General features: G+C 35.1%; 2 protein-coding genes across 2 annotated transcripts; one reads left to right on the forward strand and one right to left on the reverse strand.

Annotated features, from left to right (window-relative positions):
• Positions 1-4,568: 4,568 nt before the first annotated feature.
• On the forward strand, positions 4,569-16,083 carry LOC110865918 (pre-rRNA-processing protein TSR1 homolog). Its single transcript, XM_022115251.2, has 21 exons — positions 4,569-4,721; positions 5,560-5,636; positions 5,824-5,901; positions 6,011-6,142; positions 6,812-6,862; positions 6,954-7,097; positions 7,192-7,314; positions 8,181-8,258; positions 8,398-8,484; positions 8,562-8,684; positions 8,783-8,866; positions 9,831-9,929; positions 10,017-10,214; positions 10,673-10,748; positions 11,234-11,337; positions 11,402-11,661; positions 12,293-12,379; positions 12,465-12,695; positions 14,360-14,438; positions 15,179-15,242; positions 15,661-16,083. The coding sequence occupies exons 1-21, from the start codon at positions 4,628-4,630 to the stop codon at positions 15,774-15,776; spliced, it is 2,385 nt and encodes a 794-aa protein (XP_021970943.1). The 5' UTR covers positions 4,569-4,627; the 3' UTR covers positions 15,777-16,083.
• On the reverse strand, positions 15,821-19,107 carry LOC110865919. The gene is made up of 4 exons (XM_022115253.2): positions 18,996-19,107; positions 17,011-17,120; positions 16,297-16,507; positions 15,821-15,959 (listed from the first exon to the last, which is right to left on the reverse strand). The coding sequence occupies exons 2-4, from the start codon at positions 17,105-17,107 to the stop codon at positions 15,938-15,940; spliced, it is 330 nt and encodes a 109-aa protein (XP_021970945.1). The 5' UTR covers positions 17,108-17,120; positions 18,996-19,107; the 3' UTR covers positions 15,821-15,937.
• Between the last annotated feature and the right edge of the window lie 1,091 nt (positions 19,108-20,198).

Here is a 20,198-nt window from a genome sequence, read left to right on the forward strand (position 1 = left end):
GATGATGCACGGATTATAGTTCAGTCAAAACTGTCCATACTCAATCTCCATTTGGACGGGGATGATCTGAACACTAATCGTAGAGATTGACCCGAGTACTTGTTGGACACGATCGCGAATGAAATGCTATACGGTCGTGGTGGAACATGACGCATGAGGATTCTACGCTTTAAACAAGGGGAGTCTGTTCCACTTTTATTATTGCATTTTTTTTATTTTTGTTTTTGGTGGGGTTGAACTATTTATGTTTAGGGAATGTGTTTACGTTATTTGTGTTAGGGATAGCCACTCAGGGGGTTGTTAGTTGGTATTCCCGGGTTTTTTTTTATAAAAGCACTATACATTGGGGACAATGTCGCCCAAGTGTGGGGATATGGGAAACCCGGGAAGGGAAATGTTTGAAAGAGGTTAAAAGTGATTGAGAACGATGAAAAGTGAAAAAAAAATTGAAAATTTTGAAAAATTTCATCACCTTAAATAAGCTAAACGGATAAAAAAAAACGAACGTTTCAATCACTAATGAGTCCTTGCCGGTAGTAAACTAACATAGTCCCTTGTCATGGTTGTTCCTTTAAGTTTCATGAGAGTAGGTCTGACAGGTGTTTTAAGGAAAAAAGAAGTGAAAAGAGATGTCTATTTAGGGGTAACATGCTTTAGATTGCATATGCTACATGTCGGTAACCTTTTACCCTTCTTTGGTGAGAATTTTGAGCCTGTAGAACTGATAGAATGATTTACATTATGAATTCATTTGTTGAGAGCAGGCCGCATATTATTCTGTGTTAGAACTTGTATGATTTGATACATGCTGAGACTGTGGTTGACATGTGCACGTAAATGATAAAGGCATTACGATATACCTTACGCCACTTGTTTGTTTGTTTTGTGTTTACCTAGTTATCACCCTTAGTAGCCCTGTTGAGCCCATTTACCTTTCGTTTGTCCACCTAATATGAATTGTTTGATACCGACCGTGAACGACAAATTATGAATAATTGAAAAAAAAAAGAAAACAAAGAAAAGAAAAAAAAAGAAAAAAAAAAGAAAAAGAAAAAGAAAAAATAGAAGTATTGTGAATATCGTCTATGTTCTTGGGTAGAAACTAACCCGAATGTGATAGTCATTATGTGTTTGCAAATAAAGTTGTCACGGTTTGGTCGTTTGTTTGTTCGCCACATAAAAATATAAATATAAGCTAAAAAACTTCCTACCTTTAGCCTAAGCCAAAAACCGAAAGTCCTTTTGATGCGTGCCGTGTTATATGATACAGTGGAGGTATGATCGTTATACAAGCCTATGATTACAGGATTTTATGTTTGGTTTTGAGTGATATAAATGCTAGCACATTACATGCTAGTTCATATTTTTAAGCCGAGATGAGAGTTTATTGTGAGGGGCATGTAGCATGTGTATAATCCTAAGCATGTTAGTTCTGAATAAACAAGTCTTAAGTTTTAAAAAATTGCACCAACTGCTTGTCGGACTGTCAATCTCGATTGTATCAGTCTATGGGATGGGTATGACTTGGGACTTAATCTGTTGCATTGGTTAAGGGGTTCAGAGGTGTTGTCACTATGGTGAGTAGTTCCGTAACGGTTTGATTGAGGACAATCAAATAACTAAGTCAATGTTGGATCCGCCCGTTGTAGCGAACTTGCCAAAAGGGGGAAAGTAGACACATTGCGACATACCTGTCAATGTGAAAAAATCGACGAAAAACGTTGAACCACACACGCACGTTGGGGCGTATTAGCTCGCAAAATCTAGAACGAAACGCAAAACGAAAAACTTACGAAAGATAAAAAGTATGGGGACCAAAGTTGTAAATAAAAAAGTTTTGGGTTAGAACTAAACAAATTAAAAGTGTTAAAATCCAAAGATTAACACTTTTGGGTTGAAAATGAAAAATCACAATTTTTTTTTGGAAAACCCCCCAAGCATGGGTACAACACATAATGCAACAATTCGTTGCAAATTTATATTATGGAAATACGTTATAGATTATTTAATTTTATTTTTAGGGTCATTTTTTTACAAAAAGTCTAAATCCGCATCTGTGTTTATTTATTTTTTAACATTCCAAGTTATTTGTCCGTGCGTTGTGGTGGTACGTTATTGTGTGCATTAGATCGGTATCGATTCATTTCGTTTCGACAGTACTGGTACGATACATGCACTTGTTACAAAAATCAACACATGTTTTACATAACTGAAAACGATAAAAACAAACACGGGTACTGGCGCCGATGTTGTTGTCCGTACGACACCGATCGATTCAGAGTGTCACGGTACTGGTAACGTTATTCATTTATCCTCAAAGATAGAGTTGTATAAATGAAAATTTTTCGAAACCAAAAACCATAAAAATTAATACAGACCAGTACCGATGTTCGGTATGGTACGGTAGCAATACGTCGAAAGAAAAAAAATGTAAATAAACTCATGTACCAAAAACGATGTTGTTCAATTCAGTACAATAGCGGTACGATGCTAATTTATTGAAAGGAAAACAATAAAAAAAATAATAAATGCCGGTACCGATACAGATGTTGTTTAGTTGGTTTATGTTCGGTTTGGTGATAGCGGCACAATTGTTATCAATAAACATTATATCGCAATGCTGAAAAAAATAAAGAGTAAACTTCCGTTTTGCTCCCTGTGGTTTGGTTGTTTTAATGGTTTTGCCCAATCCTTAAAAATAATCATTTTACTCCCTGATTTATGAAGCTTATCTCCATTTCACCCCCCGCCCCTAATGCCATCCAAAATGTTTTTTTTAATAAGGGCAATTTGGTGATTTTACATATAATGAGAATGGTGTTTTAGTAACTTTACAAAAAGAATTTAATTGTTTATTATTATAATCATTAAATCCATTTTGAACGAACTCTCTCTCTCTCTCTCTCTCATCACTTTCTCCCCTAGGTATTCTCTGTAATACATTCTGCCTCCACCCCACCAGCAACCATCACCACCACGAACAACCATCAGCCACCACCAGCTAAACCTAGCCGCTATGTTAAACCCTATATCAGCCCATTTTTTCGTCAATCCTTAAATCGTCTCTCTCTTCTCACCGCCACTTACCACCACCCCAATATCACAAACGCTAGACAGTGACATCTAACAACACTAACTAACTCTAAACACTGCTTAATACAAAACACTGATACAATTAAACACTGATTACTGAAGTGTTGTTGATGCTATCATCTGATGGGCTCAACCGCTGATGAAGCTTTAGCAGTGCTTTCCACAAAGGTTGATCAGTCCTTTGACTTCCAGCAGATCTTTGACTTCTTCAGTGGATTGGTCTTCAACAGTCTTTACACTTCATCTTTGTACATAACATACCTTAGAGACCAGCAGATGTTAGATGCCTTTGCCATTGGAGGGAATATAGTTCAAAACACTGTTTATTTAGGATCAATTGTTGCGGAACAGTTTTGGCTTTGTATCATCTGTTCTTAATGGAAAGATCACATTAGCCAACAATTTTACCATAGACAATGCTTATCCTTTAACTACGTTAAAGGTTGTTCAATTACTCGATATATAAAATGACTGTTATAGCTTCATATGGAAGAAATTGAAATTTTTGGTCTAGAGGTCTTTTTAAGTGCAATTGTGCATTAGTATTTCTTCCTATCTATTCATGATTTTATATATCTTTATTGAATTTATAGATTTGACATAGCATGTGTTAAACGATGAAATATTGAAATGGGAAAACATCTATTTCAATACATCTAAGGTATGTAAGATATGAATTTATATTTTACTAACCTATAAAAACAAATTTGGTTAGTTTTGTAAATGCAGGGAATGTAACAAATCACATTTGTGGATCTTATGATATTTGTTTAAAATAAGAGGCACTAGAAGGCTCATATGAAGATATACAACATTGCGAACATAAAGAATTGCACATTAAGGGATCAAGCGGCAAATCATTGATTACAAAAACTTTGAGCAACTTTCAAGAAAAATGGGCACTAGTCACTTGAAGATTACATGTTCAAATGAGGGGGAGTATTATACAAGTTGCACTCTTTTTTTTTCCCTTCACTAAGTTTTATCCCATTGAGTTTTCTTAGTAAGGTTTTTAATGAGGCAACGTACATGATCCAGAAGTATCAGGGGGAGACGATATGCACTGCACTTTTTTTCCCTTAGCTAAGGTTTTGTCCCACTGGATTTTCCTGGCCAGGTTTTTAACAAGGCACCATCTCCAAACGTATCAAGTTGATAACCAAGGGGAGTGTTATAAGTATATTATTAATATTATGGTTATCAACACAAAAAATAGATTAGATTTTTCTTCAAGTTTTCTTCTCCTATATATACTTTCCAGTGTATATCTTGTATGATATATCTATCAATGAAATATCTATTTTTACCTACATTTCTTTCTCTAATTGTTTATTATGATAGTGTGCCACTATTCCCTACTTTGTATATGGGTCGGGCCGTCGGGGCACACCCATACTTCACCAAACGGGTAATTTATGCGGTCTAATTAAACCGGGTCATAGCCCGACCCGACATATAAATACTTGATAATCATCGTCTAAAATCCCAATTAGGGTTTATAAACCCTTCAACGTCTTCTTCAGCTCAAACAACAATGGCGGGTGGTTCTGGAGCTCAAGTCAACAAGTCACACAAGACTCGTTTTGCTTCTAAATCCTCTCGCAACATTCACAAAACTTCCGTCAAAGGTCCCACGCTTTTTCCTCATCATAATTTCATCTTTTGATTAGCTAAAATTTGATAGATTTTGTGTTATTTAGAATGTAAAACAGAGGTAAACTGTTGAATTAGGAGTTTTGAATTTTTTATTGTTGCTTAACATAAACGAAAATGAAACAGATTACAGTTTGAAATCGGTGAATTTGACTTCAAAATTACTTATTTTTATGAAGCTTGTGGTTTTCTATTACAAGTGTCATGAATTGAACAAGTTTTTATCGAACCTCAGTCGTAATGTGCTAAGTTTGATTGTAGTTAGTGCTTTTTTTGGAGTGTAGAATTAGTAGAAATAGGTAAGGAGTTTAAAGTATGTGGGATAAATTTGCTGAAGTAAAAGTTTGTATCAAGTATAACTCATGTAAGCTGTTGCCATGGCTGTAAAAATCGCTAGGCACTACCAGTGATTAATCGGGATTCATAGGGATTTTTAATCTGATTAAATTTTATATTTGATTTTTCAAACTTATAGATATAGACACACAGACACGCAAAATTTTTCGAAATTCTGTATATAGTTTTTCAAACTTATTAATCGGATTGAATTAATAAGTATAACTTTTTCAAATACTTCAAAGATTTTGACCAATTTTGATCCAAATTTGACCGATTTTGCTGTAGCTCGCCAAACCATTGTATTTTTATGAACATTGCACTCGGAAACTAATAAAATTGAGGCTAAACGTGATAACATAGCTCTTTTGGATCAAAGCTAGCCGATAGAGTTTTAAATTAAGGGTTTGATTGGATCACTAAAATGGCTTTTATTTGTTCTACCTTATGTTTCTTAATTATTTTACTGGAACTTAGATAAGAGCAAGATTAGTAAACCTGATCGCAATGTAATGAAGGGAGCAAGAGCTGCTCGACTGCAGCGTAACAAAATGGTAATTTGTATTCTTCATTATTTATACTTTCTGTTAGTTATGATGGACCGTAATTCAGATTACGTGTTCCGTACCCATTTCTATCGTTAATCAACACATATTATTATTAGTCTACACTCTGGAAAATGTTTCCAATTTTCATAGCAGAAAAAAGTTATCTTGAAAGTGTTGAATTTAAATGATGTAGATGAGAGAACAGAAGCGGGCCACCCTTTTGAAAGAGAAAAGGGCGTCTAGTGGAACAGCTAGTGCTCCGCGTGTTATTGTGAGTATTCTCCATGTAGAATCTACTCTATTGACTTATTTGGCCATTTGAAGTTTCATTTGTTTTGGACTTTTGGCTTACAAAGTTCCATCCTGTTTCGTTAAACCAGGTTTTATTCGGTCTATCTGCTTCTACAAGCGTAAGCTCACTAGCAGGGGATCTTTTGGTGTTACTATCAAATGGGCATACTGGAATTCAGTTTCCAGCAGTTGCATCGTCCGAATATAGGCTAAGGGCTACGGTAGGTTGCCACATTATTTTACTTCCTCAAACTTCTAGTTAGGGGTGTGCATGGTTCGGTTATTAACCATTCGGTTTTTGGTTAATCGGTTCAGTTTATTCGGTTAGTTTGTTGGTTTTTCGGTTCATTTTGGTTAATAAACCAAACCAAACTTCGGCTAAGTTTGTTACTTAGAAATACATGGAATGGAGGTATAAATACACGAAATGGTAGTATAAATACATAAATAGTGAGGTACAGAAACATGAATTGGATGCATAAGTATATAAAATGGAGGTATAAAAGCTAAAAAAAATTGAAAATACGAATGGTTCGGTTAGTTTCGGTTAACCAAAGGGTACAAAAAAATCGATAACCGATCTTCTGTTAATTCGGTTATTCGGCTTTCGGTTAATTTCGGTTTTGTCGGTGTTCAGTTAATGGTTCGGTTATTGCTCACCCCTTTCTAGTAATGTATGTTTATCGGTTCGTAATACAATTGACAAAATATAGAATATATTTTAGAATTACAGTCTCAAGGTTTGCTATTATTATATGATAAGTGACATTGGAATGGAGTCAATGGATGATAAACCTTATAAAGCTTTTGGCTTTTTATTTACTTGCTTACCGAATGCTACATTGAGCTTATTTGTGAAAATTTTATCTTACACCTACTTATTTGAATAGGTCCTAGAAGCACCTCATGGTGATTTTATGGCATGCATGGAGATGGCCAAGGTACTTAAATTTCATACCTTTTGAATCATACACATAGAATATCGTATTATTCAGTAAATTTAAACTGATACGCACACACTTTTAATCATAGATCGCAGATCTGATTGTTTTTGTGGCTTCTGCTAACTGTTCAAGCGATCGAGGTAGTTCCAACTATTATGTTGATGAATTTGGCTTTCAGTGTCTCTCTGTCTTTAGATCTCTTGGTTTACCAAGTTCCGCCGTTTTCCTTCGAGTAAGCACTTGATAAAATCTCTACGGACTGATATGTTGTTATGTACATGAAAAGTATCGTGTTTATATTGACAACGGGATTGTTTGTTTATCAGGATTTACCTTCTGATCTAAAAAGAAGAAATGAATTAAAGAAAACATGCATTTCTAGCCTTTCATCTGAATTTCCCGAAGATTGCAAGTTTTATCCAGCAGATAGTAAAGATGACTTGCACAAGGTATACTTTCCAAATCCTGATAAACGGCTTGTGATGCTTGATTAAAGGCATCATTCCTAAAGATGACATTTTTGAAACAGTTGCTTATGAAAGGGTTGATTCGTGTTATATTAATCTCTAACATGCAAAATAGGCGAGTTCAAAATTAGTTATTAACTAGAATTAAGCCTCCTCGTGTTGTGGCGGGGGCGTAAAATCAGGCCAAATAGCACCAATGCCACACCACCGCCAGCGACCACCAACACTGTAGTTACGGTGTGTTAATGCGAAAATTTAGACCGAGACGTAAAATATAGAAACGAATAACTAACTCGATCTAGGGCCCACAGCCCCACACATTGCGACGAACCTGTAACTGGAAAAATAGATGTAAAAATGTTGAACCACACATGCACGTTGCGCCGTGTTAACTTGCAAAATTTTGTACTACACGTAAAGCGAAACGTAAAAACGTTGAACCACAAACTCACATTGCGCCTTGTTAACTCGCAACATTTAGAATGAAACGTAAAACGGAAATTTGCGAAAGACGAAAAGTATAGGGGACTGGGGACCAAAGTTGAAAGTAAAAACGTTTGAGGTTAAATTGCAAAAATGAAAAGTTTTGGGTTAAAAGTATTTTTTTTAAATTGCTAATTAATAATAATAATAATAATAATAATAATAATAATAATAATAATAATGATAATAATGATAATAATGATAATAATGATAATAATAATGTAAATGAGACAGGCTGATTAGGTTCAAGTTCCCTAAACATCCAACGGATATTTTTATATTTGTGTAAATAAACTATTGAAATGATATAAGATTGTATTAGCAACTTTTTTTTTGGATAAATTGTGTTTTTGGTTTCTATGTAGTTCATGTTTCTATTTAAGGAGCAGAGGCTCACGGTACCTCATTGGCGTACTCAACGACCTTACCTCATGGCTCAGAAGGTAAACCTTTTGTTTTCTACAGGAACACAACACATTTTCTTATTATTAATACCATCAGTGTAAAACCGCATATATTGTATTATAGAAGACTATTAAAAATATTTATCATACGCTTATTGGATATTTAATACCATGACAGGTGGACATGGTGGATGATGGGTCTGGAAAATGCACTCTTCTCATCACTGGTTATCTTCGGGCCCGTAATCTTTCAGTGAATCAGTTGGTATTTACTTTTTTTATTATTTACTACACATTTGGCAGTTTTCGTAACTGGTTCAGTTCCTAACTTAGGTTAATTAGGTTCATGTATCAGGTGCTGGGGATTTTCAGCTGGGCAAGATTCAGCTTCTTAAGGATCCATGTTCACTAAGTGTTAAAAAAGATGGAGATTTCATGGATGCAGATGAAGTACAAGATTCACAGGTACATATTCTTTTTTTTATAATTATGTTTTCTAGTATCTGTGAACTTTGCAATAAAAATGTTAGTTTTGTACTTAATATTAATATGAAATTTAGCAGGTGATCAGAAGTTTACTCCCAGATCCAATGAAGCAAGAGCCTTTACTTGTTGAAAATATACCAGATCCTCTGGAAGGAGAACAGGTATCTTTACACCGGACTTTATCTGTCATTCTATTTAGTATTAACTAGCAATTAGACTTGCGCGCATTGCGGCGTGGGTACATTGCAAACGTCGAATGGATTAGTCCAAGCGTTATGTGATGCATCAACCATATGAAATTTTCATAGTCGAGGTGCAAAGATGAAGTAATAGTGCAAGGACTAAAAACTCGTCTAAAACTTGACGGGGTGGTTGCGGTAAAGATGAAGTAGTAGTGTAAGGAGTAAAAACGCAAAGGCTAAAACTTGAGGGGTGGTGGCATTAAAAATGGAGTAATAGTGCAAGGAGTAAAAACACAAAGTACAAAACTTGAGGGGGTAATAGTGCAAGGAGTAAAAACGCAAAGTTTAAAACTTGAGGGGGTGGTGGTGGAATTCAAACTTGAGTAGTAGTCTAGGGGTGTAAAATGATGTAATAGTGCACGGGTTAAAAATAAAAATTTCAAAAACTGTTATAAAAATTGTAAAACGGAGTAGTAGTAGTCTAGAGGTTAAAAATGCAATTTTCAAAAGTTGAAGGGTGTAAATACAAAATAACATTACCGGGGAGTTTTTAAAATGGAGGGTATTTTTGATAAATACCACCGGCATTGTATTTTAAGAAATATGAGAATCAACCCTTGACGCTTCAAAAGGGTACCTTTTGTTATCTGTAACCACATTTTTTTCCTCTGTTTTTCATTTTTCCCTTTTTATCACCTTTTTCCTTCAATAACTTGCTACTTGAGTTTGCCTTCCATAAACTGCAGAGTATTTAATTCAAATTCTAGAAAACTAAATATTGTTTCTGGTTACTTGAATTCACCACACCAAAAGTGTTACAACAAAACATTACGTGCTTTTGTTGAACTTCCATAATCCGTATGCTTAGATCATAAAGTTTTGTTTAAGGTATATAAGTGAGTTTCTTATTTCTGTTTTTTTACATCTCTTCGTTTTTACATAGACATGGCCAACCGAGGCAGAGATGGCAGAAGCCGATAGAGTACATAAAGAAAAGAAGCAGAAAAAGCGGACTCTTCCTCGTGGCACTTCTGATTACCAGGTAGGTAGTTCGCTTGACACGTGTTCGTTCAATGTTTGTTTGATGTTACCATGATTTATATTATGTGTTTTTTTTTTTTATTTGCAGGCTGCTTGGATCGTCGATGACTCTGACGTGTCAGGTTCAGATAGCGAAGATGGTCCAGATAATGGTATGGTAGTTGATGAAGGAGAATATGACTATCCTGGTCAAGGTGATGGTGGAAAGTCTGACTTTGAAGATGACCAGGCTTCACTCAAGCTTAGGGATTCTGATGATGAAACCGAAGCTGATTCTATGATGATGGTATCATGTTCTGTCCTTACATGCATTATACTCATATATGCCTGCTATTCCACAATTGCTACTAGAGGTGGCAATATGGGCGGGTTGGGTTCGGGTCCGTCAAAATAGGCAGTTTTTGGTATTGGTCTGGCTAGCTTGGGTTGACCTATATTAGTTCTTCTATGAATATTTGGTGTGTCAAATATTTACACAAAAACTACCGTTAACAAACATTAATGATTTAGGAGGTTTCATGACCCGTTTGTTTTTTAGCTAATCTTTTTAATTTCACCATTTGTCCTGAGAGGTAAAACGTAATCCAAATTCATAAGTAAATGAGTCAGAATTGACGCATCCAGTGTTGTTTATCAGAGTAGAGAGATTAGCTAGTATGAAACAAGAACTGTTATTGTGATTTAGATTATCTGTGATTGACCGCCGGGATGGATTCTAAAACAAGTTTTTTTTTTGGTCTGCAGGATAATGAGAACTTGACGAAGGAGCAGATAGAAGAAGATATTCGAAAAATAAAAGAGGCACATGCTGAAGATGAGGGTATATTATACTATATACAATAATATGCAGAAAAAGTATATCTTACAATATGCCTTAACGTACGCTACGTACGCGATGGCAAAATCGTACGTGATGTTACTAAAAAATGAAAATCGCATGTTACAAAAAAGATGAAAATCGCATGTACATTAAGAAACCAGAAATCATACGTTAAAAATTTTTATACAAATCGCACGTGTATCAAAAAAGCTGAAATCGCATGTATATAAAAAGATGAACGTCGCATGTTATAAACCAAATCCACATGTTGATACTGCCTCGCGTACGCAATGTACGTTAAGGCATTTTGTACGTTAACCGGCCTCATAATATGCATATATAGATTCTTACAAGTGTAAAGGAACATATATTTTATGTATTTTGTAGTTTGATATGGTCAACTAATGAAGCCATTTGTAGCTAAAAGGTCAAACTTATGATTTTTATTTTATTTTATTTTATTTTACTGGGTGTTATTGTTTCAGAATTCCCTGATGAGGTGGATGCTCCAGTAGACGTTCCCGCTCGGAAACGATTTGCTAAATACAGAGGCCTAAAGTCATTCAGGACTTCTTCATGGGACCCAAAAGTAAGCTCTATACATTTTCACACCATTGTTCTTAGCATTTTTATAACAATGCTCTTGTTTTTAGGAATCTCTACCTCCAGAATATGCACGAATATTTGCATTTGATAATTTTACTAGAACACACAAGCACGTTCTTTCTAAAGCTCTTGATATGGAGCAAGGAAGCATATCTGAATGTGTGCCTGTAAATTCTTATGTGACACTTCACATCAGAGAAGTCCCGATTCATATTGCTTCGAAGTTATGCATTTTGTGGAAGACAATGCCAGTCATTGCATGTGGTCTTTTGCAACATGAATCAAAGATTTCTGTTCTTCACTTCAGGTATCTTATTCTGTTTATGCACACCAAACATTCAGCGAACCGTTCAGCGGGAAGTTTGTTTGTGTTCGTGCGTTTATTAAACAAGCGAACACGGACAAGAAATTTCGCTCGTTTAGTTAAATGAACGAACATGAACAGAGGCCGAGTTCTCGTTCATTTATGTTCATAAACATTCGGTAACGTGTTCGTTTATGTTCGATTGTGTTCGATAGTTCCTTAGTGTTTTTAGTTTTTATATTTTATTTAAATACTTCAAAATTCCGGCCAATAAAATATTTAATAAGTGTCGGTGTATTATATATTCCGTTCATGAAAGCTTATTTGTGTTTGTTTCCATTTGTGTTCATGAACATTGGTGTGTGTTCATTTGTGTTCATCAACGTTTGTTTTCATTCGTTGCCTAAAATTAACAAACGAACACGCTCATTTCCTTAACAAACGAACATGAACATAAAATCTCGTTCGCGTGAACACATATATTTCTTAACAAACAAACACGAACAAGGTCTTGTTCGTGTTCATTCGGTAACTGATAACTTGTTATACAGGATAAACTTGGAAACTTGATATACAGTATGAGTACCACATGATTATTCGGTTTTTCAACATTCTGGATATTTTTGTTGTGCAGGATAAAGAAGCATGAGACATACAATGAGCCCATAAAAGCCAAAGAAGAACTAATATTTCATGTTGGATTCCGACAGTTCATCACAAGGTAGCATTTGCGTTCTTTGTATCATTTTCATACTATTAATTGTATCTTGAGTTCTTAACAAACTGACTATAAAAATTAATTGCAGGCCGACTTTTGCGTCTGACAATTTTAATTCAGACAAGCACAAGATGGAAAGGTTTCTTCATGCAGGACGGTTTTCTGTAGCGTCAGTATATGCTCCAATTTCTTTTCCTCCTCTTCCTTTGATTGTTATGAAGAGTAGAGGCGATTCTCTTGCACCTGCACTGGCTGCTGTTGGTTCGTTAAAATGTATTGATCCTGATAAAATTATTCTGAAAAAGATCATTTTAACCGGGTATGAAACTCCTCGTTTTTCATTTCACTTCTGGTATAGAGATGGCAGTCTTGACCCATTTACACATGGGTTGATTTGGGTTGTGTTTCATCTCATACGGGCTTGAGTAATTTTTTTAGCTGTGAAAGTAGAACAGGTCAAATAGGTTGAACGTATCGAAAGCCACCCAAAGTCTATTCTAAATGCATACAACTAGGGGTGCAACCGAGCGGCTCGCGAGCTGCTCTAGAAAAAGCTCGAAACGAGCCGAGCCGAGCTTGAGCCTAAAATAAAGCTTGTTTATTTATTGAGCCCGAGACCGACCTTGGCATGTGAAGCTTGTCAGGCTCGTCAAGCTTTAGTGTAATACTAGTTTTTATTAACATTTACCCCTTATTTGAAGTTGTCTAGTAAACAAGCCAAGCCGAGCTTACTTAACCTTGTTTACAAGCCGAGCCTGAACTTAAAAATAAGCTTTTATTTATTAAATGAGCCCGAGCCCGAGCTTCACTTATCGAGCTCACAAGCCTAAATGAGTCTATTATTTATATCATTTTTTATTTAATAATTAATATATTAGTTAATAGATAATAGACGAGCCGAGCTCGAGCTCTCATAACATAAGTTAAATGAGCTCGAGCCTAGTCGGGCTCGGCTCATTTGCACCCCATACAACCTTGTAATTATTATATTTAAAGATTTAGATTATTACAGTGATAATATTGTTTTTGTAACAATAACCGACGCTTTAGTCACTACTAATGAAGTGCATTTAAAAATGGACAAGATGTTTTGTGTCAACGCAATTCAGCCTGCTACCCGTTTTAAAAATGACCCGCTACAACCTGAACACATTATTTGACCCATTACCCTACCTACCTGCCCATCTTGCCAGTTGCCACCTCAAATATTTTGTAATCCACCTAGAAATAGAGATCATAGTAACATAATTTGCTAGTTGAGCCATGATCTCCGATCCAGTTCGAACTATCCCAATCGCGGTACGTTCGCGATCCTGGATCGACCCGGATCACGATTTTGAAGTTAAAATTGGTGTTCCCAACTCATCAATTCAATCGTATTACGTGCTATCGGGATCGCGATTTTCTTGAATTCGGAACGTGTATACAAATACGTGGGAACGTCGAACCAAACCTGAAGATGGAAAGTCGGACAGAAAAAAAAAACGATTTCTGCCTGAAACCAGGAATAGCAGCGGTGCTTCCTGCGTTTTAAGCCTTCTAGGGTTTTAATAAGTTTAGGTGTTTTTACTTTTAGCCCCTCTATCTTTCACTAGTTCACATTTAATCCCTAAAACTTGTAAAGTTTATATAAAAAGTGTAAAATTAGTTTGTGTATTCTAACATTTAACCCTCTCTATCTTCACTACTTAACATTTTATACTTAAAACTTATAAATTTATAAAATAGCGCAATGTTTAACCGGTACATCATACCACATTACATGGTACATTGTACCGGAGCGATCCGAAATGAGCCTACCCCCGACCGTACCGAATGTTAGGGACCTAGCGAATTGCGATCCCGTTCCATGTTCCCGTACCGGAGCGAGCGTACCGCGAACTATGTGACTATGATGATAGAGATTGTTACAATATTCATGAAACAGGGGGAACTAATCTACCTTAATAACTGTTAGCATTATTTCGATTGTGAATGATGCAGGTATCCTCAACGTGTTTCAAAATCAAAAGCTGCAGTAAGATACATGTTCCATAATCCAGAGGATGTGAAGTGGTTCAAGGTATACGATTTTTGGAGCTTGAACTTTTGTTTCTAAGATTGATTATTTCATATGAATAAAATGTAGGCAAAAGATCAAATACAAATAATCTTAACATACTAAACATACAAATTGAAGGAAAACCCAAAAAGACAAGGTGGCATTTTTGTAATTACCACCAACTATCAAAGTTACAACCAAAAATACCTAAAAAAACACAATTTTTTTTTAACATTTTTTATTAAAAAATCGCTACATTTCGTTAGCAAAAAAAAAAAAAAAAAAAAAAATTTTGGCTGCTACTAAAAGTAGCGATTTTTAATAAAAAATGTTAAAAAAATAAAATAAAATAATTTGTGTGTTTTTTTTATTTTTTTAGATTTTTTTAGGTTTTTTGGGGGGTTTAGTTTTTAGCATTTTAGCTTGGGGGGGGGGGGGGGTTAGGTTTTGGGGGTGGGGGGTTAGGTTTTTTTAGGTTTTTGGGGGTGGGGGGGGGGGGGGTGGGGGGTTAGGTTTTTTTAGGTTTTTGGGGGGTGGGGGGGGGGGGGGTGGGGGGTTTAGGTTTTTTTGGGGGTGGGGGGAGTGGTTAGGTTTTTTTAGGTATATTTGTAGAGTAACTTTGATAGTTATTGATAATTACAAAAATGTCACCTTGTTTTTTTGAGTTTTTCTTCAATTTGTATGTTTAGTATGTTAAGATTATTTGTACAAGAACTTTACCCATAAAATGTAACCCTTTGTTGATGCGTTCTTGTATGCAGCCTGTGGAAGTTTGGACGAAATTAGGTCGCCGTGGTCGCATTAAAGAGCCTGTTGGTACCCATGGTATGTCGATACTAAGATTTGCAATTACATCGTGTCATGTTAGTGGATTAGTGGGCGTTGAACCCAAACACGACCCATATATTTGTTTGTGTCAGAATCATCAATCCTACCCTAACCCGGACACAACCTGTATAACCCATTTTTCTAGATGGGTCAAATGGGTTGACGTGTTGGCGGGTCCGGGTTGTAAACAAGTTTTAAATGTGCAAATCGGGTTGGCGGATCGATTGGTTTAATTAAACAGGACCCGAACACGACTCGGTTATTAAATGGGTTATAGATATGACTAACCAACAACCTGGTTATTTTTTTGTTGTGTCAGTACTTTACATACAACATAATCCATACTATGCAACTTTTGCACATACACTATATGTAATTCAAGGATTCTAAACCTTTATTTTGAATTTTATTAAAGGTGCAATGAAGTGCATATTGAACGGTGTCCTCCAGCAGAATGACACAGTATGCATGAGTCTATTCAAGCGAGCATATCCCAAGTGGCCCCAACATTGGTTCCCATTGTCCACTTGACCGTGTGAAACGTTCTTCAGGACACACCTATATGGAATGAAGCTTTGGTTCAGATTGGTTACTTGGCTGCAGCCGCTGTGACCTCATTTCCTGTTGCTTAACTGCGGGCCATGAAAATTTTTGCTTGTATATTCTTTTTATTGCACATCTTATTAATATTCTCAATTTTCGGGTCGTATCAACCTGTTAAGATTTTAGTGGTTTGTCAAATGCCTTCTTCTAAAATTTGTTGTAATTGAATGGATTCGGGTTTCTGCTGAACACAAATTTGACAGCTTACTGACATAATCAGATTCGGGTTTTATTATACGAGGTGATTTCTATAACTTCTCAAAATATAAACGATAGACAACAAATACAATCAAATATCGTATAACCTCACAAGCAAGTCATCAAGTTTGTGAACCGCAAACCCATTAAGACATGCTTAAAAATTGTAATAAATAAGAAATGAATCCTTCAAAAGATTCAGGACATGAAAATAAAAATGTACAAAAACACAATCAACAAAAACTCTTACTCGTCCTTTTTATTGGTGGATGAACTTTCGGATTTTACCAAGTGTTTGACACCAGCCTCGGCTTCTGAGACAAACTTAGGATCTGGTTCGTGTTTCTCTGAAGGCTCTTTCATCGCTAAATGTATGTAGAATGCAATTACAATGTTAACAGAAATGACTGCTAGAAACCCGCTTAAAAGTGTCAATGAATATGGGGACATATCAGCGGAACCTGTTCATTAATGCCAAAAGTCAGTTTAGGTCAACAGAAGTATACATAGAGCCCCTATCAGACACACAACCAACACACAATATAATTCCTGATTTATCTCGTAGCGAAACAAACACAGCTAAGAATTCATGTCAACTTTTTCTACGGAAACAACATGTCTGATAATTAAATACAAGTGAATTCTTTCTCTAGAACAAGTGTGACACTTATGCGTCTAATGTAACATTTACTAATAAATGGGTCAGATTGGGTTATTTTTATATGTAAGGGTAAGAGATCCTACTTAAACTGAATCATGCCAAATGGGTCAAAAGTCACACGATGTTTATTCAAAATTCAAATGCATAAAACCTGGTAAATTCATTTTTCTAGACATTTTATTTGTGTGATAATGGATAATTTATTTTCTTTAATCACGTTTAACAAAATAAGGATTCATAAAAGGCAAAATCTGAATAAAAAAGTACAGACAAAATTGCAAAATAAATTCAGATGAAGCTTACCAGGAAATAAATTCTTGTTGAAAGCAATCAAAATTGCAACAGGAACTGCCCACATCAGCATGGATGCTATAAAGAACTTCTCTATAACTTTTGCCATTGTCACCCTCAAACTGCAGCAATTTAAAAATCACATGGTCAGGAGTCATTTAATATTCATTTATTACCATATTAGTTACCAAAACTCTTTTATTTGGTTTATATGTTCAAAACATAGGAGAAGTGAATGGAAGCAATTATATAAATATTTTTCTAAAACCGAAATGGACAAATCGATAAAGTTAGCAGGATCTATATTGTAGTTTGATGGTGGATGTTCAAACTTCACTCATCTAAAGCAACCCTAAGAAAAATAACCATAAACCATAGTTATTAAAGCAAGCGCCTAGGCGCAAATAAAGCCCCGGGCCCAACAAATATCCCTAAGTGCGCCTCGCGCCTTTAATAGCTATGATGCCAATAATCTTCTGCATAGTTATTAAAGCAAGCGCCCAGGCACGCCTAGGCGCAAATAAAGCCCCGGGCCCAACAAATCGCCCTGAGTGGGCCTCGCGCCTTTAATAAATATGCCATAAACGCGAGGAAACTAGAATTAAAAAAACATAAAACTATGACAAGAAAAGTAAGCACATAAACATACACCAGCTTTCATCTAAAACACACGCATTGTGGATAAAAAGAAATTATATAAACATTATACTTGTTTAAAATCACCACTTCATAGCGTACCACACATGCCATGGTGGTTTAGGCCATCCAGTGAATAGGTCCGGCGCAGAAGCAAAACATGAATGCACTTCACTTGCCCACAAAAGGAAGTGCTATTGATCTAGGAACAGTGCTTAAGTTACCAAATTGCAGGCAGCTTTGCTCTTTGTAGTATTTCTATTTTAGCTGATACTTGAAGCATGTAGCAATTGTCACAAGACAGTTTCAGGCTGAAAGAGATCATGGGATGGAACCCGACAGATTGGCGGGTCAAAGAATGTAACCCATTAGGGTTGGCTCTAAAGACCCAAACCATGCTGACGTGGAACATCCCCACAAAAAGCATGGTAACGTAACCACCAATCAAATAGGAGATGTTAACCTCAAGTTGATTATGCCCTCAAAGCACCCACACCACCGGCAACCATTCATAGTATAATTACTATTTGCTTAGTAAAGAAAGTCAGCTCAACTCTCTCACTCTAACTTATATTTCCAGTGGTAAACAAGTACTTATTCTCACGCCTGAGGGTGGTCACTATGAGAAATCCCTTCTTGTGCCTAGACTAACGGCGACCTGTTTTGCAGATTAGGTTCCCGGGGCAAGGTTTAAGGCCGAGGTGGTATTAATAAATAAATTTAAAAATTATATATATTATAAAAATAATAATAATAACTAATTTCATCATTAGATTCATCAAAAACACAGATAAAAAAGACATGAAATGCTTGAAATTGACACAAAAAGTCAAGAACACCTATCAAAATCCCCTGAGGCGCAGCCTTTCTTAGCGCCTTAGCCTCTCTGAGGCGCATATACAATAAAAACCCCACGAGGCGCAGGCCTCAAACGTTTTTTAAAACCATGCCCGAGGGTAGTTTCCCGGTGCTCGGATTACAATCTCATTGTAGCTAGTAACCTTAGACGGGTGATGCTTCTTCCGCGTGTATGCAGCTACCACAAAATATACACATTAGTAGCATTCAGTTCTCTCTATTGGCTACATTTAAAAAACTCATACACACCGTAGACCTTATCATGCTGCGGAGGAGATCTACCCTAACCTAACACATTATTATTATATTTGGAGCATCAATTATTAGGGTTTCAAAGTTGAGAAAACAAATTAATCCTGAATTTAGAGGCTAAAATATACATAAAGACTAATCAATCAAGTAACCCTAGATCATCGTCAGCTGCTGCTGCATCTTAACAATAAAATTGCTAATTACTAATTACTAATATTTATAATTGTGAGTTGATAAAATAGAGGACTTGCCATTCAGGGTTCGGTCCGTACGATGTGAGTGTGCAGCAGGCAAGAGCGTTGGATACGAGAACGATCAGGGTCAGGAGCAGCAGCCAAGAGCAGTGATTGAATTGAGAGTAGAGGAACTTTATTTATTAAATTACCAATTTACCCCCGGTTTATTTATTTAAACACACTAGTAGGTGCCCGTGCGATGCGGCGGGGGCGATACTTTGCATTGCGACACTCGTTTCTGGTAGTTTTCTTATTAGTTTAATAATTATGATAACATTATTGTAGTGGATATATGTCATAAGTGTTAAACATATGTAAAGTTTTGTTTTTTTATAAAAATTAATTAATAATCAAAAGACAAAAAATATTGTTTTTTTATAAAAATTAATAATCTAAAGACAAAAAATAAAAGATAAGTTGTTATAAATGTAAAGTATTTTACTTTATTGGTTAAATTATAAAGTATAATTTTATTCTTTAAAGTTCATAACTTTTATTAAATATCCACATAGTACTCATCCAATACACTTTAAGTTTAAAATTTTCGTTTTTATAAAAATAAAAAAAAAAATAGTATTTGACTCGTAAGTACGTTTTAGAGCTTTAACTTAAATTGTTAAATTTCGGGTTTTTACAAATATAAAAATTTATATTTTTATAAAATTTCTAGAACTGTTTTTATAAAAAAATAGGATGTTAAGAGTTTATATCTTTATTAACTTTATATCATACTAAATTCAGATTTTTAGTTACTAACTAATCTTATATATGTGAGTCAACTTTTAACTTATAATCCCTAAAAATATGCAACACAATCTACCATGTATCTAGTCAAGTTGGTAAAGAATTCTTTTGAGTATTTTATCTATAATAATATAGTTGAACTTGTAATTCCTAAAAATTTGCAACACATTTTAGTATTTATCTTGTAAAGATTGTAAATTTATAGAGTATTTTATTTATATTACTTGTTAGAAAAAAATGTTTATAAAAGAATTATTTTGTTATAAAAACAAAATGTTTTGTTTATAAATAAAGTAAAAAAAAAACTGTTTTACACATGTAAAGTTTCGTTTTTAATAAAAAATAATAATCAAATGACAAAAAATAAAAGATAAGTTGTTATAGTTGTAAAGTAAGTTTATTTTGTTGGTTAAATGATAATGCTTATAATTTTATTCTTTAAAGTTCATAACTTTTTTTAAGTTCATAACTTTT

The sequence above is a fragment of the Helianthus annuus genome, chromosome 6 (genome assembly GCF_002127325.2).
Source record: "Helianthus annuus cultivar XRQ/B chromosome 6, HanXRQr2.0-SUNRISE, whole genome shotgun sequence".
NCBI lineage: Eukaryota > Viridiplantae > Streptophyta > Magnoliopsida > Asterales > Asteraceae > Helianthus > Helianthus annuus.